Genomic DNA, 22,220 nt, shown 5'->3' on the forward strand with positions numbered 1-22,220 from the left:
GGGGGGGGTGTACGGGATCTTCCAGGCTAGCACTGCGTCGTACTCATTAATGCAAAGCAAGGAAAGCAGACTTTAAAAGTTATGCATGACAAAAAGGTACAGCAAACCCCCCCCCCCAAAAAAATAAAAAAATCATGAATTATCTGCAGGATTTCCTGTTGAGAGGGTGGCCCTGAGTGTTCATTAAATGAGCCTGGCCAACATGCACACATGGAAAGGGAGAGTACAGATTCTCTTTTTCCTCACAGAGCGAGCAACCAACTGCCAAATGACAACAGGCAGGCTTTGTGTGAGGGAAGGGGGCAGATCACGATCCTGATTATTCTTGTACTTTTTATTTATTTTTTTACTCTTTACCCTCAGGACAGGGGACAGGGTGGACCTGCCTCCCCCAGATCACGATCCTGATTATTCTTGTATTTTTATTTATTTATTTATTTTTTAATACTCTTTCCCCTCAGGACAGGGGACAGGGTGGACCTGCCTCCCCTGACCGCACGTCCCTGTTTGGCCATTTGAGCGCAAATGTGATGAATTGACTTGGTACCTTGGGATTTATTTGCTGCATTTTGTTGTCCGCACTGACCGCTAAGCAGATTTATTAGGACCCGGGAGATCACTTTTTAAGATTCGTCCATCGGCAGTTTTCGGCTCGCTTGCACCTCTTAACGACTCCATCTCCTACGTGTCCATGACCTTGTGGCACCGGGGCTAATGCTGACTTGAGGACTCTTTTGTCACGAGGTTGACCGGGGCAGTTTGCTTTGGCCCACAGATGCTATTATAGGAACGCTGTTTATGACTGCTGTTGAAATGGCTTTGTAAGTATGGTGTGCACCTGCAAGGTATTGATGTGGGGGGTTAATAGCCCGTTGCCCTCTTTAATGGGACTACATCGGGTCTGGCGGCGGCCGGCAGCAACCCGCAGAAGAGGAGCGAGACCGTTGACAAAGTCACGGCCTTTATGGCGCCCAAATGTGATGCGGTCACGATCGCATTCTGGGTGGCGGAGGCGTACCCGCTTTCCCACCCCTGCAGCGCACCTGCCTGGCATCACAATTATGGGCCCACGCCAAGCTGTCGGGAAATTTCGCCCAAGTAATTGTTCGTGTGCGTTACGTCTAGACGCTCTCTGATTACTCTCGCTCCGTTTTTGGCTCTTGCCTTGATTTATATCCGTTTTGGAGGCTCTCGCCTCTGCTTCTGTTCTGCGTGATTCGAACAAGTCGTTCTTGGTGTGTTGAAGGGTATCCGGGGTTTGTTCTTCATGCGGTTTAGTCTTTCTTGTACTTTTGTTCCAAATCTATTCTCGTTCGTGTTTTTTCCTTGCCTTGCGCAAGCGCTTTTACTTTTCTTCGCATTATTCCCGGCTTGTTGTCCGGCGTCATTATTTGTACTTTGCGCCCATTTTTATTGATTTAGTTTTTTGGGGTGAATAAATCGATTTTTTTTTTCCCCGAGTCGACGCTTGTAGGGTGCGATTCTGTCAGGAAAGTTTCCGACGCCGCATGGATGCATCTCCACCTGGCATGGACAAATGTACAAAACGATGACGCTCCAATTTGCGAGGCACTGCCGCAACAGGGCGAGTTGAGACAGCGTTTCCCAACACGGACAGCGCAGTGACACACGTTTTATATTCAAATACAATCTCAGGGGCCACGACCCAAAAATTCACAAAAAGCGGAGGCTAACGTATTGCCGCCGGCGTGAAGCACATTCCATGAGCTACCACACTAATTCTTCACATATTGAAAGACATGCGCATGAGCACAATATGCCAAATGTTTGGATGTGAAATGAGCACGAATTTCATATCCGATGCCTTCGCAAGGGCGCACGGAGTGACCGCGCGCATGCCGTTGCGACATCGGCTTCAAACTGTGGCCAATCCTTTTCCGCTCGAGCGGATCGTCTCAAAGCGTGGCGTTCTTCTTCCCCGTCGTGTTGCCGTAACATCATCCTACTGTTTGCAATCATAATCCCGGGCATGTGCGGCGCTCAATTATTTATTGGCGCTAATGACTTTGCTACCCATCTATTATTCATCCGAGGCTCTGCTCTGTCGTCCTGGAGTGAGGCTGACAGGGGGAAACGGAGCTTGATCGTACCCCGAAGGACATCCGAGTGCAACCTGTTGAAGTTGCCAATCGTCTGTTCCCCTTTCGGGACGTAGCCGCTGTCCCCAGGAAGACCGTTCAACAGAAGGTGAAAGACGATGGAAACGTCCGTGCGCAGGCTTCCAGCAAGCACTCGGCTACTTTTTCCTATCCAAGCAGACCTAGGCCAGTGGTGCAGCAATGAAATTGGTAAAAAGAGGCACGCATGGTTGCCATTAGTCCACATTTTGGGATTGGATCGGCACGCTTGGAAATTTGCAGGACTAGAGTGTCGCAAGAAACTCAATCTTATGGTACAGGATCCGTCAAAAAGTGACTGCATTCGATGAAAATGGTTCACAGCGTCACTGAGTGCGAGCTTTCTTAAGGAAGGCAGGAAAACAAACCGCAGTGGTTGTTTTGAAAGTGCCCTTTTATCGGTCAAAGCCGCAAACAAAAGAGGAAACCATCTGACAAAGCCGTTTTGCTCAAAGAAATCCATTTCGGCACACAGGAAACAATCTGATTGAAATTTGCTGTCAACTTGCGCCAATGGTAATTGTGAGGATGATGCGGTCGGGGCGTGTCAGCGATGAGCGGGGCCTCCTCGAAGCTCCGTGAGGGCACACCTACCCGGAGCCTCCCAAACGGGAATATTTTCTGACTGGCCGGGGAAAATTGCCGCAATTCATTGTACATTGTCATGTTGCCACTTCCGCTCACGCCGCCTACAGACTCGATGCGGTCAAATGAATCCCGCGTTGGTTTTTGGGGCGAGTTTGAGGCAAGATGTGGTCTCCCACGATGCCATCGCAATTCTTCCGCTTCGCTTCAAGCTCCTTCGGAGTCAGAGAAGAGTACCTCGGCCGCGCGGCGTTTCTGCATCCAGCATCGCAAGCGGCGGCTTGTGGCGTCGTTCGCATTGGACCTCTTCCAAGACCCAAAAACCCAAGAGACTCAACAACGCACCAAGTAACGCGTGGACATGTGTAGCCAGAACTTCCATTTCCAAGGCTCACACGGGAGGCTCTGGGCTGCCTGCCAGCAGCCAAATCTCAGCCTACATACTTGTGATTGTAATTCAACTCGGCGTTACTTTCTTCTGGGCTCGTCTCGGCCCGGGGAAACCAAGCGGGCCTCGGCCAACGTCTTCAAATACGCTCCCATTAAAGCCGATCAATGTCTAAATGACTTTTCGACCAACAGAATTAACTTTTTCAGGCAGTGGATCAGTGCATCAACATGAAGCCATGTTGACTTGACACACACACACACACACACACACACACACACACACACACACACACACACACACACACACACACACACACACACACACGCACTCTTATGGTACCAATTTTACAATCACTGGGCTTATTCTCACGCCTCTCGCACATACTCAGTCACCACATTAGATACGACCATTTGCAAAAATTCAGCTTTTACTTTGGAAAACAATACGACATTTTTCCGATTTTCTGATGAATGTTACAGACCAAACCTGGAACTGAATCAGCGACCCATGACGTGAACAAATAAAATTCAAGAAATAAATCGATAAAAATGACTTTTGACATGAGCTCCAAGGTCAGTTCAAAAGTAAAAGACTTTCCATCTTTCTGTGCTTGGATTGGATTGCTCGGACACCTGCACCCCCTAGCTTTGAGTATCAGTCATGCTGGCGAAATCAACTTGAGCGATATGGCATTTCTTCGAGCCAATCAGAAGAATTTGAACAGCCGGCCGGCCCTTTGCTCTCCGTCCTTAGCCACGGCCGCCGCTGAATCCTGGATGACGTCCCTGATAGTAATTGGATATGTACACGGTCTTCTGTTTTTGCCACTTTCTTGTGTCATTTCCAGATAAAAGGCAGCCACTGATCCGGTCCAAATGCATTCAGCCAGAGTAGATGAATACGGCGTGCGTTCAAGACAATTGACCCTGTTGGGGTTTTTGGGGGTCGGCGCTTCGCAGGACCGACTGCAGGCAAAAGGCGGGCGTGACTTTGGACCGTTCACCCGCCAATCACGGGGCACATGCAGGCAATCAGTGACGCAAGAGTTTCCCTCCCACAGCGTCAGGGAAACAGAAACTCGATCCACGATGGTCAATGTAAAACGCGACAGCCACTGCAAATGCCCCGCCGGCAAGAAAGATGGCGTCGACATGCAGGTGGGCGCCATCACTTCGGTTCGCTTCTCTTGCGTCTGCGCACGGTGACCATGGCCAGATTTATTTTCCAAGCAATTCTCGAGCAAGTTTCCATTGATGTCCATTGGCCCCGCTCCGAAATCTCTCCGCCTCGGTGCCTCCCGCCGCTGACCCTCTTCGATCCGACTAATCACTTCTCCGCATGGTCTACCTGCAGATTGCCACCACCTCATTTTTCTCCCTTGCTCGCCGCCATGCTGGCTCTCTGGATGTCTCATTAAAGGCGCTCTCTCTAATGAGATTACGCCGTGGGGATTAATGGCGTGGCTAATTGATAGACACGCTGCCAGAGAGGATTTAAATCCCTTTAAATCCCCACTGGGTTCTAGGGCACTTCAGATGAACTAATTGAAATCACAGGAATGGACACAAATACAGTTCTCGACCCCCCCCAAACACCCCCCCTCCCTTCCCCCCAAGCAAAGAAAAAAATGGCAGCAAATGCCATCGACGCTTCAAAAGGATGCATGTGACTTAGGGTCTTTTTATTTTCTGTATACAGAGTATATTTAGACAGTTTCTGTTGACTATGTTCACATTCTCACCACACACGAACAAGTGATTTGAAAAAAACAAAACAAAACAAAACTCATGCAGCTTTCAATACTGTCGTTGGACTGTAAAAAACGGGAATGTTAAAGGTGTCAGTGATGTTTTGGGACTTGTCAGAGAGAGAGAGTTGGAGTCTTGCGAGGTCCCCGCTTTCTTCCCATCATGCCAACAGAAGCTTTACGCTGTGGAGAAAGCAACACGACAACCGTTACAGGGCAAGGCAAGCATCTCAACATCAAAGCTCCCTCAATTTATGAGTCCACGGAGAGAAAGGCAGGCATTCTTTACAAATCCCAAAAGGAGAAGAAAAATGACACACACCGTAGCGGTTTGAGTCCCTGTGTTCGGGTCTACGGGCGAGCTTTGTGACAGAGCAACTGAACAGGTCCTCGGAGGAGAAGTGGCTCCTCACTCATTTAGGGCCACACAAGCGTGACAAGTGTGCTGCGGTTGGGCCTTTCTGAGGGGCGGGGGGTTGGGGGGGGTGTTGGTAACAGACAGGCAAGATTGGTTTGGGGGCCGAAGAGGGATGACTCAAAAGACTTTCCCTGTACTGCATGAATGGCAACCGATCCTGAGATAGCAGGAGTCTGATCCGAAAAAAAAAACTAAACACAGCACAAAAGGCACTTTATAAAATGACAGTGCTTCTGTTCTAAGGAAATTCAAGTTGAGAGAGTCACGGGGCGTCTCCCCGGAAACATTCTCTTCAGTGTGAGACCAAAGCAAGACATGGTCCTCTTTTCAACAATCAATCAAAGTTCAAGTTCAGTAAGTGTGCGCCTCACGACCGCCTTGATTTGTCCCCAGAGAGTTCGGGGGTCCAGCACGGTGAGAGACTGACAACAACCCCCCCCCCTCCCAAAAAAAAGGACAATACCCAACAAATTTGCCATTGAAAAGTATAAAGCCAGAATACAGTTGCAGTGGAATTCCAGTTTCCAGAGCTCCAGTGAGCATCGACAGCCCATGTAAGGGTCCAGCGAGCCCGGTTCAGGTCCCGGGCTCTTTTCCAAGGGGTGTCCGTCCATCTGGAGGAACCTTACCGCCCTCCCGCGAGCCGGCCCCGCCCGCCCCCACCCCCTCCTCGCCTCTCAGTCATCGTCTCCTCCCCCGTAGAGGTCGGCCAGCTTCTTGAAGCGAGGGCCCCAGTCGTTGAGGTAGTCGTAGTCCTGGTCGCCCGAGCTGGCCGAGTTGAGCGAACTGACCGAGCCGGCGGTCGAACCGTTGCCCTCGTAGTCAAACACCAGCAGGGAGTCATAGGGGGGCGCTGTGGGGTCGTTGTCTGCTGCCCGCAGACCCTGGAAACACAACACACCGAGATTTAGGGAACGCAAATTAAATTAAAGCGACAAAATAGTTTGAGGTGACATGTCGTCCAGGCGCATGTTTACTGCACACTGCAGTTCTCGATTTGTATTTGGAACATTTCCTTATCTTTTGCGCTGATCTCGACGCAGCCCAAGAATGGGATGGAAAATCTCTTTTGATCAATGTCTCACATTTCTTGTCAGATCTTTCCACTAATGGGCTTCTCGAATGCCTCGTGGGACACACATTGCAGCGGTGTGTGTGGTCATGCATTTATGGTTTGAAACCGGAAAAAGAATCTGCTGTCAGTCGTACATCATGAATGAAATCTCCGATGTCGCCAGGGTGGGGCAGACTGGGTCTGATGGGAAACTGCGACTCGGGGACGACGGGCCTCTCATCCACTCTGCGAACTCCCACCGGTTTATTGATGATGTGGTCCAAAGACTCGGGCTGCTGCAGCTGGCTCAGGTCATAGTCCTGGAGAAAGAGTGTGGAGGGAAATGCGCAATACTTGGATGAAACCGCTTCACAAAATCTGTCCCCGGGCCGCAAGGGGACCCTCATGAAGAGAAGTGATGACGTGGAGGGAAATGCGCAATACTTGGATGAAACACACACAAAGACTCACAAAGTCTGTCCCTGGGCCGCAAGGGGACCCTCATGAAGAGAAGTGATGACCAATTTTTGAATGAAAAAAAACAAAAACAAAAAACCCTCAGCTGCCGTGTTGACATGAATGGAGGGGCGTCGCACCAAAGTCTAAAAATGGCATTCTGATTCATATCGCGTTTGTGGAATGCAATTTGCGGGGCACGGTGGTCGACTGGTTCGAGCGTCCGCCTCACAGTGCAGGGTTTGATTCCGTCTCCGGCCCTCCTGAGCACCCGGAGAAAACCCACGCGGGCACGGGGAGGACATGCAAACTCCACACAAGAAGGCCGGAGCCGGAATCGAACCCCGCACCTCCGCACTGTGAGGCGGACACGCTCACCGGTCGCCCACTGTCGCCGCCTCCACTGCTTTCTATTTAAATGTTCATTATTCTGAAGCGCTCGGCCGCTCGCTCTTCATGAAGGCTCACTTTTGGTTTCTGCCAGGATAAATATCATTCCATATCACAGTCAGTGGTTGAGATTGGTTGACCAAGAGCCGCAACGCTCGACTATCGGCAAAAGTAGTGGAGCAGCTTGCAACTACCCCCGCAGATTCACATCCCAGTTCCAAGTCAGAGTTTCCCCTCCGCTGGGAGCACCAACTACATGACTAGGGGGTGGGTCTGGGGAATTTTTGTTGAACCGGCACGGAAAGCATTTGTAAGGGGCAAGAAAAAAAAAAAAAGCAAAACTCTTGACCGGCAGCGTGCATTTTAGCTCAGGAAGCACATTTATATTGCGAGGGGAGAAGCATTTTCTGCTCCACGCAAAGTAAACGCGCAGTCTCGCTGACCTCAATTTGCCAAGTCCCGTTCCGTCGCACACCACCGGGGAGTTATTCCCCCCGCTTGTATTTGGGAACATAATGGGAGTTTTGTGTTCATCCTGTCAAAGCCGCCCGTGTCTGATGTGGGTTGCCGGGGAAGACGCTCACGACATACCTGATCCTCCTCTCCTCCGCCTTCCTCGTCATATTTGAGGATATTGTCCCTGACGTCGTCTTCGGGGTCGATCAGCAGCGGCTTGGCCTGCTTCTCCTTCTCTCTGCGCTTCATCCACACCACAAACAAGAGGACCATGCCTACGAGGACCAGGCGGCAAAACATCAGTGGGCCACAGGCGCAGACACGCACGCACACCGTTTTGCAACATCTATTGCCCAAAATCTTTGAACAGGTCATTAGAATGCGGTGTCGTGTGCAGAATTTTCCGCATGACACTTTCGAATCAAAAAGGTTGCGGCGGCGAAAACAGCGCTGGCGGTTCATTGCTCCGTGCACTTACTGAGGAGGACAATGATACAGATGAGGATGGCGATGATGGCCCCCGTGCCGAGGCCGGCGGCCGCCACGGCCCCTGTGGCGCTGCAGTCGCCGTTGTCGTCACAGGGACACACTTTGATTCGGATCAAGGAGCGGTTGGAAAGTTGAGGGTTCCCCGAGTCGGACACGGTAATGGGAATCTCGTACACGCCGGCCTCCAAGTAGGGAATCCTTAGGCGCAGCTGAGCATGGTCACCTGGAGAGAGAACGTGAGCGCGTCGAGCTGAAGAGATCGTCACGTGCGCGCTGCGCGTTACGCTCATTCCCTCTACGCTGCGTATACGATAAGAGCAGGAAGCGCACACCTGACTTTTTGGTTTTTCCTCATCATGCGCTGAACAAAAAAACCCACAAAAAAAAAAACAACAAAAAAAAAAACCAAAACGGTGTTTTGAATTTGCTTCACTTTTTTGTCAAGTGGCGACCCACTAGAAAAAATCAGTTGGCTTTTGAGACATTTCTGAAATAGACCAAAAAATGGGAACAAACCCAACACACCATTTTTCTTCAGGTTATATTTGGGCACAGACACCTTTAATACTGGGAAACAAGAAAATGGAAGGATGAAAGGGCCACTTTCGAATTCTTTGACTTTTTCTAACACGCTAAAGTCAGTCAACAAATCATCAGTTTTCTGTTCAAAGTCTTAAGCCAAATAGTGGAGTATTTTTTTCAAGGTTTTGGGGTGGCCAACGGCCCTCGAACTCACAGAGTAGATCCAGCTCTGCAGTAGATCAGAACAAACTTTCGTAAGGTGACCATTTTTCACTTACTCGAGGATCACCAATGTGAAGAAACGATTTTTGCCTGTAAAATTCAATGCTCTTTATTCACCGCAGTCTTTTGAAGATACATTGTGCGGTTCGTTTAATCGGCCCGTTTCAAATGTCATTTTTAGTATTTTGATATATTTTTTGTCACGTGGCGGGCCGCTATAAAATGGATGGCGCTACGCAAATGGCCCCCGGGCCATCGTTTGGACACCGCCCGCCTTAAGACTCAACAGCAATGCAACTTGCACCCTGGAGGACTCAGTCAACATAGAGCCCCGAGTCCCAGCGGGAGAAGAATTCAAGTCTGTGATCAGAGTTGTCCTCAAGGCGGACTGCTGTGATCCATCCATCCATCCGGGCGCATCGGTTGACAGATGCGTTACTCGGGGGACAAGGAGACGTGAGCAGATCTTTTTTGTCACAAATGAGGGATCACATGTCAACAGCGGACGCCGCCCGGATCGCTCACCCTGACAGATTTTGCTCAAGTTTCACTTGGGGAGCGCACAGCAAACCTCGGCCGCGTGACGACGGCACCTTTCATTTCCTACATTCAGGAATCCGTTCGGCTCATTATGTAATAGTTGCCGAGCACCTCCTCAATGTGACATGCCAACTCGCTAAGGTACAAGGACCGCAATACCTGTCGCGCGTGTTATCGACAGGACGCGGAGTGCGACATTACCGCTGAGTCTGGTAATGGTCCAATTGCGGCGCAAACTGGGAGGAAAGGAAGGCAGCTCAAAACCAAAGGGCCCCACGTTGGGGTCCGAATCGGCGTCCGACGCGGTGATATTTATCCTGGAGTTGGGGCGGGCCCGCTGGCACGCTTGGGCCTCCGGGGGGATCAGCACTGGCGGGTTGTCGTTCACGTCGATCAGGAAGATCTGGAGGGTCCCCGTCCCGCTGGCTTGAGGCGAACCTGCGGGGTGGGCGGAGCAAAGACAAGCCGAGCAACTTGATCAAGTCAGGCGGGAGGCGCTGAGCTCGGTGGACACTTTGTCGTCGAGCTGAGATTTCAAACGCCTGCGGATGGCACGGCGGAAAAAAGAGTTCGGCGGCGGTCCGGCGATGCCGAGCACTGCAGGCGGGCACGCGCACGACGGCTCCCAGAAGAGCGGCGCAATGGAGTAGCTCGGGGGACACAATGTGGCTCAGAGTTTTGAGGTGTGAAAACCAAAACCTCCAAAGTCGAACGCCCCGAGTCGGAATTTGACAATCGAGCTTCCTGGAAGACGACGCGGAAACAGAAGTCCGCGTGGAGTGGGCCCTCCGCTTTGCAGCTACGACATGCGATGACATGCACGACAGAATCGAATCAAACGAGCACATTCTAGTGTTTGCACGATTGCACCTGCATTCCATTTTTTTTCCCATGTCTACTACCAACACATTGAATCATAAGTCATGGAAAATAGTGGCAAGTGACTCATATTTTAGTCGAGTCCAGTTCATCCTAAGAAAGGATTTGTTGAAAATAAACACGTGTCAATTCCAATTTTGGCCCAAATAAGACGACCCCTTGCAGATTGCAAGAAACACAAAGTACAAAGGCTCGGTTGACTTTGGTGGCCTTGAGGCTGATCCATCAAAGGACATTTTGTGCCAAAGTGAAGGCATGCGCTCGGTTCTACGCATCAAACATCGTCATCCTCACTTACCAGACTTACCATTGTCGAAGGCCAGAAAAGTGGCCTCATATATGTTGTTTTTGACGTACGTGGACTCTCGGTCAAGTTGGGCCATGGTCGTGATCTGCCCGTTGGTCCTGTTGATCCTCAGCCAGTTGGCGGGATCTGACAGTTTCGAGTACCTTTGAACACACGGGTCCGGAAGAAAGACAAATTCAATCCTTAACTCCAACAGCGGCTTTACAATCCGATATTTCCGCTTGCCAATCAAGGCACTTTGCGCGCCTCGACCCCCCCCGCGGAGCACGAGCGCGTCCATTTCTTCTTTTGCCAAGTCGAGGACTATCAAAGTGCCTGTGGCGCGCGGCATCGTGCGCGGGAACGTGCGCAGCCACTCGGATCGGCGGCGAGTCACGTCGGCCCACAACGGCGCAAAATGGCCGCTTTTCTTTCCGAGAGCTGCGCCGGCTTCCACCGGAACGCGGCCTCGCCCGCTAGAGCTTGTGCGAGACTTGCGCCGGGCACGAAAATAGAAGTCCGAATATTACGTGCAGCCACGCGCGTTGCATCAATTGTTGTGAAATACCCATCATGTGATTACATTTTGAAAAGTGCAGCGACGTGGAGACACGAACATATGTTTGCCAAACATACCGTGGCAGTTAATTAGCATTCAAAAAAACTGCGAACGCATCATGCAAAGCGGTTGAACGGCTCTTTCGACTTCACCGCTTTTCACACCCACGAGGAAAACCTGCAACTTTTGTCATCGCCGATGTGACAAAGTCAACGGAGCTGAAAGGCACAACTCGGATTGCAGACGGCAAACGACTCCAATTAGCACCGCGTGAGAGCAGATTTTCTCTTCTTTGGCACCATTTGAGTCGATCACAACACCAGCGAATACGTCAGAGCTATCGAACTTCTTCGTACGAAACTTGGCGGAAAGTAGCGGCCAAAAAAGTTGACACCACCACTCAACCCATTTCCAGATCCACAAGTCGTTTCATTAGGTACACTTGCACAACATTATGAGACCTCATCGGTGATAGGAAAAAAAAGGAGCAGGCTGTTATCTTCCATGCAGGTGCGGTTTCCCTTAATGGCCAGCGCCCTGAGCCCAGCCACTGCCGAACCCAAGCTTGAATTATTAAAATAAAATTCAAATAAATGGATGGGTGGGTGTTGCCAGGACGGGCGGCCGGTGGAAAAACTGTGCCAAACATATCGTGCGAGTGGCTTGTTGTGAGACAAGTGGAAAGTCACAGCAACTGTAGCGAAATTGCTACAGCGCACCATTTTAAAAATGACATCAAATGTGCATGATATGTTCCAGTGAGTGACCCGAACCGTATTAACGAGAAAAAGCAGATGCTCGTGGGCTCAAAAGCCCTTCTGGAAAATGAATTTCTTTCAACAGAAAAAAAAAAAAAAAAAAAAAAAAAAATTCAGAAAGCCAATCTGGCTCCTCTCCCATTCACCACCTCGACACACCGTGGCGAGTGTTTGCGGGACGACTTTTGAGCATTTTGGAGTCTTTTCAGCGTGTGGAGGGGGGGTTGACGCGAGGTCACCCAAAGCAAGAGCGGCGGTGGAAAGCATGAGGTGAGCATCTGCTGGCGAGCGGTTTCGCCGAAGACGGCACCTCTGAGCTCGGATCGATAACGGAAATCATAAAGACCAGAAAAGACCGACCGCAAAAGCTCGCGTGAAGCAAAAAAATGTCACCGCGCCGCTCAAACTCAAAGATGTTCCGACTCGTGTTCATTGGCCATGAAGAAACGGCCACGTATGCGCTCGGCGTATTGTCTACCCGGGTTTGATGGCGGAAGAGGTCATCTGACTGACATTCAGAAAAATCTCTCAGCGGCACTCGCTCCAGAGTGGAACGACGCCGCGGGACCTCGGAGGCCCGACTGGCACGATGTCCGCGGTGTCAGCCGCACGAGGACGGACGGACGGATGGAAAGCACAATCAATTCGGAGACGACGGGGACCCGAGGGGGGAGGCGAGAGCGACAAATGTCGCATTCCTTATACCGTGACCTCTTCGCACCGGGAACCGGTCGCCAGCCAATCGCAGGAGCTTGATGAATGCGGCGATTCGACTGTGTTGCCTTAACGTACTTTGCATTCTTACGCGGACGAACAATAATGACGCAGATTCACGAATCCCTTCACGCGACAAGTCAGTACCTGACAATCTGATGGACAAAGTGATCCGGGTCCTGAGCAGAAAAGACGGTCAGCGTGGTCCCCGCCGGAACACCCTCCTCAAAGCGGATCGTTTTGGGGTTGACGGGAAAGACGGGCGGCTCGTTCACGTCCTGAACCGAGATGGTGACGCCGGCTGTGGACTGAAGGGAGGACTGGATGCCGCTGGCCAAGTGAGCTTGGTTGGACACCACCACGGTCAGCATGAAGGCCCGGTTCATCTCAAAGTCCACTGGCTGGAGAGCAAGTCAAGGAGTGAAGGGAGGAAAACCGCTGCCAGACTCGCCTTATTGATGAAGATCTGGTCATTCGGCTCAAGAACAGGGCTAAATAAGCAAGGAATGGCAGGAACCGCTTCACATGACGCGAGGAAAACCGCTGCCTGATGACACCAGACTCGCCTTATTGATGAAAATCTGGTCATTCGGCTCAAGAACAGGGCTAAGTAAGCAAGGAATGGCAGGAACCGCTTCACATGACGCTAAGTCGATTCAGCTGTGTTCACACCCACAACAGCGCAAAATGGCCATTTTTCTTTTAAAACTGCGCCAAGCTGCGCGCATTTGTGAAAAAAAACCACAACGATTTAGCACATGCATCTCTTGTCACCAGAACTGACACCCTCACCTTGATGACAGTCAGCATGCCCTCGTTGGTGACAGGGTTGGTGCGGATGGCGAAATGTCCAGAGGGGTCGCCGCTGACGATGCGGTACACGGCGTTCCAGTTGGGACTGTGAGGCTGATCCCGGTCCACCGCTGTCAGGTTGGCCACCACCACGTTCTCCTTGTTCTCCGGCACCTCCCCGGAAAACTGCACGGCGGGGTGAAAAGGGGGCAAAGAGGAGGAAAAAACGGCAAAGGGCAGACATGAATGACATTTTTGCGGCATTCTCATCTTGGGACAGTTGGCACCTGCCGACTTTGGCCACTTTGGACCGCGCTTGCCCTCGGTGGGCCGGATGACTTTGGGCACGAGGCCGGCCAATCACAGGGCACGTGAAGCGTTCCCGCTTTTACAATCTTCATCTTCCATGAACAGAACACGCAGGTTTTGGGTCATTTGGACTGCGAGGCACTCATGCCGACCTCCGAGCTTTTTGTCAAATCTGCATCCCAATTTCAAGTTCAGCAACAATTGGGGGGGAGCTAAAGCGACGGTAGACAGATTCTTTCACGGATGAATCTCATTCAAGTGCGATCTGAAACAAGTCCCTCGTGGCAACTTGGCGACACGCACGCACACACAACACACACACACACGAAGGATTCCCGTTTTCAAATGAGAAGCCACGTTTGCGCTGGTGAAGAGGTAAACATGTTTAGAGAGCGCATCTGCCAGCGGCTGTTGACTCACGGCCTCCTCTTCGCGGGACTGAAGTAGCATGCGAGCTGCCTACTGTATCTTTTCTGCCTCCTCGTCTGCCGCCGCCCGCTGCACCGCGACCCGGCCGATGAGTCGCGCGGGCACCGAACTTCAAAAAGGCAGCATCCTCCACCGGCCTCCATTTTGCCCTCACGCCAAGCTTTTAGAGCGCAAACAACGGAAACCCCCACCCTCCCAAATTGATATTTGACCTGGGCCGCAAGGTTAGTTAAAAAAAGCTGAAGGTGGGCAGAGTGACAAGAGAGGCTGGACTGGAGAACATTTCTCTAGGTTCAAAGATACAAAGGAACCATTTTGGATGAAAAGAAGAACAGCATTTATCTTCAAAACACTGTCGTGAATAGAGATCAATCCATTTTAGGGGCAAAAAGTAGTGATCATCAATCAATGAAGACATCACGTGAATGAATGATCCTCAAGTAACTGTTTGAAAATGCTCACCAAACTATAGTTTGTTCTTTTTTGGGTTCTGAAGGTGGAGATGGGATCGGGCTGCTGTTAAGCGTAGAGCCGCTTCTACTCGGTCAGACAGTGGGCCGTTGCCCCCGCCCCAAAAACCTCCCCATATATTTACCTGAACAGAAAGCTGATGACATGAATAGAGAAACCACACAAGCAATCTAGAAATTGCTTCCTTGACTGTGTGTGCGTTTGCAAAATGTCTGGATTTACCGCATGCGCCATTTGTGTACGCTGCCGCTCATCTCAGCCTTCACCCATAAAAGAATACGATTCCAGTGCTATAGCAGGCTGGTCGTTGTTGACAAAATGTCGAGACAAAAAGTCTGATTCCCGGCCCGCCAACCGTTGTTACATTTCACACCGAGGCAAAACCACGGACGGCGTGCACATTCGCTCAAGTCGTCAAGTTCCTTGGTTGCGGACTCACCGTCCTGACCGTCAGCTCTGGCGGATTGTCGTTGATGTCGGTAATGGAGATCAGCGCCGTGGCTGTGTTGGACAAGCCGAAGTTTAAGTTGCCCTCCATGTCAGTGGCCTGGACGATAATTGTGTACTGGGAGACTTTCTGGAGAGAGAAGTAGAGAGAAACAAGGAAAGGTCAACCGACATGCGCAGGGATGAACACAGACGAGTTTGACTCTGCCAAGTCAACGCTGGCGGCATCAACAGTGGTTCCCCGACGAGTCGTCGATGCATTTTCGAATACTGTAGTTTGGACTACACTTTGGACGTGTACAGTATTTGCTTCCGACGTCCGACTGTTGGGGGCGCCACCATATTCTGGCCCCGCAGACCCACTCTCTTGACAAACGTCGTCCCGCAGGAGCGCAAAGGCTTAAGTGGAGACTCATTTCCTGTTTTCTTCCATCATTTAGTTGCTGTGGGTGGAACGGATGCGCCACTATTTTGGTTCGGATCATGGTCGGTCGGTGTATAATGTGGTGGATTACAGCCACCGAAGTGGTTGTGTATTTCCCTGGCCCAAAGCGATCATTATATTAGTCAGAGCTACTAAGTGGCCTATTTGGACGTCCACACAGTCCTCCACTGAGTCAGAGTGGGAGAGAACCGACGCCAAGGACGTAGTCAGTGTCAGAAGAGCTAACTGCTTTTTTCGACGCGCACGGCGGATCCCGTTGATCATGTTGGCCTTCTTCATCCCAGTGATGGTTGTTTTGAAAGCTTCTCTGTAAAGTCTGCTAATGTCGGGGAATGTCTGAGAGAAGAATAATTATTGTTGTTATTTTTGGGGGGGGGGGGGCAAAGATCGGTATCTGAGATGGCGGTTTGGGACGCCACGGTGAGGCATTTTCATTTTCGTCGACATATTCTGAGAATCCTCACGTCCTCACCTCTCACTGAGCGCGGCCCCGCACATCCTCTTAGGCGACAGTGTTTTCCTCACGAAAGATCTGACCATCTTCTCCAGACATTTGTAAAACCCCAACTCAAGTCATTTGGCTTTTCTCCGAGTTGTCGCAAAGTGCACAAACAATCGTATTCATGATCGGCGCAAAGCTGACCTCGAGCGGAGCTGCGATGAAATATCAATCGCGTATCGTCTTCGTAAAAGCCTTTAGACGAAAGGACTCTCTTGGCAGCCTCATTAACATCCAGTCACAAATATCGATTCGAGGATTTGGCGCCGGAAAGCCAAGACGGTGCTCGAGGAATCATTTGTGTGGCGACTGCCGGCAGGCGGCGCTCCCGTATAATCGGGGATGAGAAGGAGGGGCCCTCGCACCTGCCTCATCAGAGGCTAGTTGCGCCGTTAATGGCCCTCGGAGTGCGCACGTGCACATCGACTAATGGGCCAGTGTGAGGGAACAGGCGGGAAAGGCACGCTTCCACACATGTGCGCGCACGCACACGGCCAAGTGCACTTTGTAGCCCAAAAGTGGCCAAACAAGCTGGTAAGAGGCTCTCTAATGAGTGATACAGAAATGCTGAGCAGTTCAATTAGACTCCGGCACTGCTTTCTCCCCAAATCCCACAGCTTTTTCCGCACACGCAAAGCGCGTTGGTTTGTTTGAGGCCACTGAAATCTGACTTGAGAAAACTCGTAGCGCTGTTGCACAAATCACTTTTTTTTTTTTTTTTTTTTTTAGCACAACTGAAAGGTGTAGCAGTTTGTGTGACCCTGACATCTGAGCCTTATTTACAGATTCATTTTTTCAACATAAGCCAAAGGAGGAGAATTCAGGCCGAAAGAATGAGATCGACGCCAGCCCCCTCGACTCCATTCGCCTTCATTGAAATTCAGCAAGTCATCTCTCACGCCGGCACAATGAAGACGAAGCAAGCGTCGACGTTCTCGTCGGCTCGCCGAACGGTGCTTGCGGAAGGGAGCGCGCGCCTTCTGAGGAGAGAGGCTCTTGCCGGAGAAAGCTCATAACAAGAATTGGCGTTCAGTCATGACAGGCGAAGCGCTAATGAGGCTAAAGCCCACGGAGCCCCTTTCTCCTCAAGAGTAGACAAACTGTAAGTATTCGAATGAAACACGTCCGCGGCAAATGCGGATCGGCTGCATTGTGAGAGCAAGCAAATGGGGACGACGTCAAGGTGTGGATCCAATTATCAGTGTTGGCACAAAAGCCAGGCGATGTCGCCGCCTTTTCGCTGCATACATTTGGATTCCGATGACGTTCATTGCCGGGTGCCAAAAGGAACCTGCGTGACCGAGTGCGCTTGCACGAATGAGCTTAGCGGCAGGTGGGGGTGGGTCGGACCCGGTTCGGCCACACGCGTTGACGCGAATGAGCTTCCTGCGCCTGCCGTCAGCTGCCGTTGATTCTGCGTGGGCCGAAAGGAGAGCGGGAGCCCAAAGCGGGCCCGTCTTCACTCAACTCGAGGCCAGTGTCATATCGTATGCCAACTGTGGACAAGGTTGGAAAAGCATTAGGATCAGCGCCGCTCAGCTTTTGTTCTTTACCCGTAACTTCCCGAATCACGCTTCTCCGATCGCGTTCAATCCGGCTTTTGTTTGGAAAGTTTTGGCTCACTGGGTTTACTGCTCAGAGGGGCTAGCGGGACGTTTCAGAATATAAACACGATGAGACACAATCAATAGTGCTTTTACGCCCGCTGTAAAAATCAACCGAGGAAGTTACGAGATGAAATGACGGCCATTAGGACGGCGTAGCAAATGTAAATGTTTCCGCGGATTTGCGAGCCGCCATTTTCTTTGTCGCTTCTCGCCAGCAAGAAAAATTGCCGCGCCGCGCCGCCACCCTCAACGACCTGCATCGCGCCAACACGGATGAACCCCGAGTGACCTCCCTCATTAGGAGAGCGAGCTGGAAGTGCGACAGGTGGTTTTGCCGCGCGGCTTGAAGGATAACCGTGGCGGGCGGTTACGAAAATACACGATGTCAAATGATTTTGTCTTTTATTCTGCTTTGATACGAATACAGTCGAACCATTTTTCAACGTACCCCACTCACAACGTTTCCACCCCAATCACGCTCACGTTTCAAAGTCCCGATTTCCTCTCATTCATGTTCCATTTGCAGATTTTGCCTGCAACGAACGCCTTGATCAAGTCAACTTCATTAGAAAAAATTGATTTTGGAGAGAAGGACTTCGAACGAAGTTCCGAGCTTGTTCAGGGTACCCCGCCACAAACACACACACACACTCACACACGCGTCCCCACCTCTCTGTCCAGGCCGGCTGCAACGGTAACGATGTCTCCAGTCTCGCTGTTGATGGTGAACATGTTGGGGATGGGGCTGTGGGGCGTCTGCGAGAGAATGCGGTAGCGAACCATGCCGTTAGCCGTGGTGGAGTCATCCGAGTCGCTGGCTGTCACTTGCATCACGGATGAGCCTGCGGGCAGGAAAGATGAAGTCAAGTCTTCAACGCCTGAAATAAGCAGCGAGAGCATCAAGGAAAAAAAAGTTCCCTGAGGAGCAAAGAAAAATGAGAACTGAGCGCCGCTGAAATGTGCTCAACGCCGTCATGGATGAATCTGGGCAAAAAAAATATCGGTGGGGAGCAAAGGTATTTACCTTGGAAATTGCCGTGATGCAACTTTGCAAGGGGGGGGGGGGGGGGGCGGGGGGCGACCTGCATCAGCGTGCGTGTCCCACCTGTTTCTGCAACAGGCCCTTTTGTGTCCGCAGCCTTTCGAGCGGCAAGTTGTCGACGGATAAAATGTTTGTCAGCTGGGCCCTCCGCTTCGACCGGCCCATTAGAAACACCGTTGTGCTGAAACGCGGAGAGATTTCTGGGAAATTGTCACTTGGCATCAGGCGGCAGGCCGTTGCTACCGCTGAGATAAGAGAAGTGGCTTGCCGGAGGGGGAGGAACGGGATCCAAAAGGAAAGATGCTTGAGTGAGAGAGACGACGATGTAAGCAAGGGAACAGATCGCATGCTCATCGTAACCCCCCCCAAAAAAAAAATGCACTGAAAAGGAGAACATGTTCCGTGGGCGGGACATTGGGAATTGGCTTCACATCACGGCGGACGCAACTTTACACTCTCATCTCTTTGACTCAGTCCCACCTTGATCCATGATCAATACAATAGATTGTCATGGCCCGAAAGGAACGGCTCAGTCACGTGCCGATGACCGAGCGCCGGGAGAACCTGCGGCCGCAGCGTCTTTGCCGAAGCGAAATCTACCGAAGGTTATGATGAGAAAGTCAACCACCCCGCCGAAATCGCACCACTGGAAATCGATCTCAGTTGTTCAAGAGAAGCATGTCTCTCAAATCGCACTTAATCGCGCGCTCAGCCGAGCAAACGTCGACATCTTTCATCCCACACATTTGTTTTGCAAGACTTCTTCCAAAACAGAGAACGTTGTGATGTTCAGTGAGCTCGCCACACGTTCACCTGTTCGCGTCCACCGCGCGCCTCCAAACCGTTTCCTCCGAGGCAGGGCAGATGCGAGGGCCGCTCGGACGGATGTTCTTTGACTTGAACATAACCGGCGAGTCAAACAACGATGCGGGTCGCAATCATTGGGGAGACCGAAATAAATCAACAACTCTTTTTTTTTTTTTCTTGTTCAGTTCTCATCATTTGCGATCCCAGTGTTTGTTCTGTGGGAGCTTTCATAAGCGAATTGGCTTTCTATCGGAGAGTAAATCTGAACGTGTTTTCAAAACAGATTTGACATCATGCGTTTGTCACGACTGGTCAAAGAAAAGTGAGCAGGTACAGGCGTCGCCAGGAGATGGCACAGCCATGCCCGCCACAGCGTCATTGTGGCCAAGAATTCCATTTCAAAGCTCATTAAGTTCCCAGCCAGAGTTTGTCATACATCCGCAAAGGAAAAGTTGACGGTTGAAATAATGTCAAAAGTGTGTGTAGGGGAAAAAAAAAAAGTCCTATTTCTTTCAAATGTTATCAGGCGCTTCACATTTTGGCCCGAGTACCTTTCATTATAGCGAGAAGGATTGATGATAGCCCCATCTCACACACAAAGACGAGCGGCGTGCCCGAAAGGGTTCATCTCTGAGCCTGTTTAATTCCTCTTTAATTTGAATACTAATACCGAATCCTAATTGCTTTTTCAGCAAAATCGCTGGAGCCGAACATTTTTTCTGGTGGCAAATGCAAATATTATTGGTCAATTTGCCCATGTGACCCCACGTAATCCTTGAAGCTATATCGAGCGGCTTCAACATCTTCAGCCGGAATCAACTTCCGCCTCCCAATTAGAGAAGAGATTGGCAAATAAGAGGAAGAAGGCGAGGCTGCCTACCCACGATCGGAATGCAATGGGAAAAAAGAAAAAGAGAGTGAAGAAGGGCAGTCGCACAACGTTCACATGGCCTCTAACGGAAGCCGGCAAAAGGGAAGTCACTTTCGGAGAATGGGCCACGGACGACGAGAGTTTCGGCCAAAGACAACCTCCTTCAGACAGGAAATTAAAAAAGACGCCCGAGGGATCGTCGATGGCACCGAAGCATTCTATCGAAGCGTCGACTTCCTCGACGACAGTATATTGAAAGTCAAAACAATCGTGAGGTTCTGCCTCGACATCCTGACGCTGTAGAAGGATGCTGAGCGGTCCAACACCTCAACCGCTTCCATCGGATTTGCATGACGGCACACGTTTTGCCATTTTGCGGGGGAAAAGTCGTTCTATTGTCGGCTTTGAATCCGTCGTTTGAATTGTTTTCCGTTTCAATCACTCATTACAAAACAGCAGTTCTTCCGACGGCATCGGAGAAGACGACAGCATTTGTGCGCGTTAGATTTTGTAGCCGGAAGATGCACGAGCATGCCGAAATCTGAAGGTGGATTTCGCATGGTTGAAAAATGGTGTAGTCTCAGCTTTCTGCTTCTCAATCTCGCACTGAATATGACAGACTGAACACCTTCTGTGCGATACCCACACTTCACCTCGATATCCATTTCACAGTTGCGGTATCGCCTCCGCCACATCCTCTGCACTTTTATACACGGCTGCAGATCGGGAGTGACGTCGACGCGCAACTAGCGCCTTGCCGGCGATTGTGTCGGCTGACGATGGATTTAATCATCCGATCCTGTGCACGCCGTGGCCGAGACGGAAAACGTGCAGCAGTGACAAAAAAATAAATAGTGAAGAAAAATAGTGAGGGTGTGACTTAATAGGCGATTATGACGGCAGTCTATGAGACAGTGAGGCAGCTAGCCCGCTAGCTTGTTCGCCCAGGGATCGCGGGCCAGAGTCGGCGTCGACCGATATGTCACTGCCTAATTCGGTTTTGTGCTGTGGGTGGGCCCACATCACATCGCGAGCTTGCGGACGGACTGGTGGCGGCGTCGTATGGAACGATGGCGCACATTGCGACATTCTAGTGTAAGGAGGAAGACCGTTTTGTTTTGGAAATGGAGAAAATGGCCCGTCTTAGACGATTGCAAACAAACTATTTTGCCCTCGCTGTGCCGGCACAACGTAGGCGGACCGATTTCCGTTCCAAAGGGAGTGGAGTTCCACCACAGAGAATCACATTTCCATTTTCACTCAGCCTTTTGTTTCGCGGGCAGGATTCTTGAATCCTTCTTCTTGAATTGTTTCTACAGTCGGCAACTGTTCGAAGCGCACCACTGACATTTACCGGACTTCAGCAAATGGAGTTTCGGTTCACCTACATTATGTCTAGTTGTTGACAGAAAAAAAACAAAAAAAAAAAAACAGCCTTATGTGTCAAAAGTAATGAACAGTAAGGGCTTGGAGAAAAAGCATCTCATTAATTCGCTCATTTTGTCATGCGCAGTGTTCTGGACATCACCTGACCTGAAGTGAACCATAACCGGATCCATTCTGAGTGTCGTCGAGAGAGTCCCCTCACACCAAATCACAGCCGCTGATCTTGTATTATTGTTGCCGAACGATTTTGCCCTCGCTGTGTCGGCACAAGGTAGGCGAACCGATTTCTGTTCCAAAGGGGGCGGAGTTCACAGAGAATCACATTTTCCCTCAGCCTTTTGTTTCGCGGGCAGGATTCTTGAATTCTTCTTCTTGAATTGTTTCTACAGTCGGCAACTGTTCGAAGCGCACCACTGACATTTACCGGACTTCAGCAAATGGAGTTTCGGTTCACCTACATTATGTGTAGTTATTGACAGAAAAAAAAAAAAAAAAAGCCTAGTGTGTCAAA

General features: G+C 50.7%; 1 protein-coding gene and 1 long non-coding RNA gene across 3 annotated transcripts in view; both read right to left on the reverse strand.

Annotated features, from left to right (window-relative positions):
* Positions 1-5,916: 5,916 nt before the first annotated feature.
* cdh4 (cadherin 4, type 1, R-cadherin (retinal)) overlaps positions 5,917-22,220 on the reverse strand; it is a 124,852-nt gene continuing 108,548 nt past the window's right edge. Inside the window, exons 7-16 of one of the 2 annotated variants that reach the window (XM_019859773.1) lie at positions 18,273-18,445; positions 15,045-15,182; positions 13,397-13,582; positions 12,752-13,005; positions 10,595-10,737; positions 9,610-9,846; positions 8,114-8,347; positions 7,771-7,910; positions 6,489-6,653; positions 5,917-6,163 (exon numbers count right to left, since the gene is read on the reverse strand). In XM_019859773.1, coding sequence (XP_019715332.1) covers positions 5,957-6,163; positions 6,489-6,653; positions 7,771-7,910; positions 8,114-8,347; positions 9,610-9,846; positions 10,595-10,737; positions 12,752-13,005; positions 13,397-13,582; positions 15,045-15,182; positions 18,273-18,445 — 1,877 coding nt within the window. In that variant the 3' untranslated portion in view covers positions 5,917-5,956. Of the gene's footprint in view, positions 6,164-6,488; positions 6,654-7,770; positions 7,911-8,113; positions 8,348-9,609; positions 9,847-10,585; positions 10,738-12,751; positions 13,006-13,396; positions 13,583-15,044; positions 15,183-18,272; positions 18,446-22,220 lie in introns of both variants that reach the window. The other variant, XM_019859772.1, reaches the window with a different exon arrangement.
* Positions 8,564-9,590, reverse strand: LOC109509876 (uncharacterized). Its single transcript, XR_002167006.1, has 2 exons — positions 9,173-9,590; positions 8,564-8,611 (listed from the first exon to the last, which is right to left on the reverse strand). It is a non-coding gene; the product is annotated as an uncharacterized LOC109509876 (long non-coding RNA).

The sequence above is a fragment of the Hippocampus comes genome, unplaced genomic scaffold, assembly GCF_001891065.2.
Source record: "Hippocampus comes isolate QL1 unplaced genomic scaffold, H_comes_QL1_v1.1 scaffold568, whole genome shotgun sequence".
Classification (NCBI taxonomy): domain Eukaryota; kingdom Metazoa; phylum Chordata; class Actinopteri; order Syngnathiformes; family Syngnathidae; genus Hippocampus; species Hippocampus comes.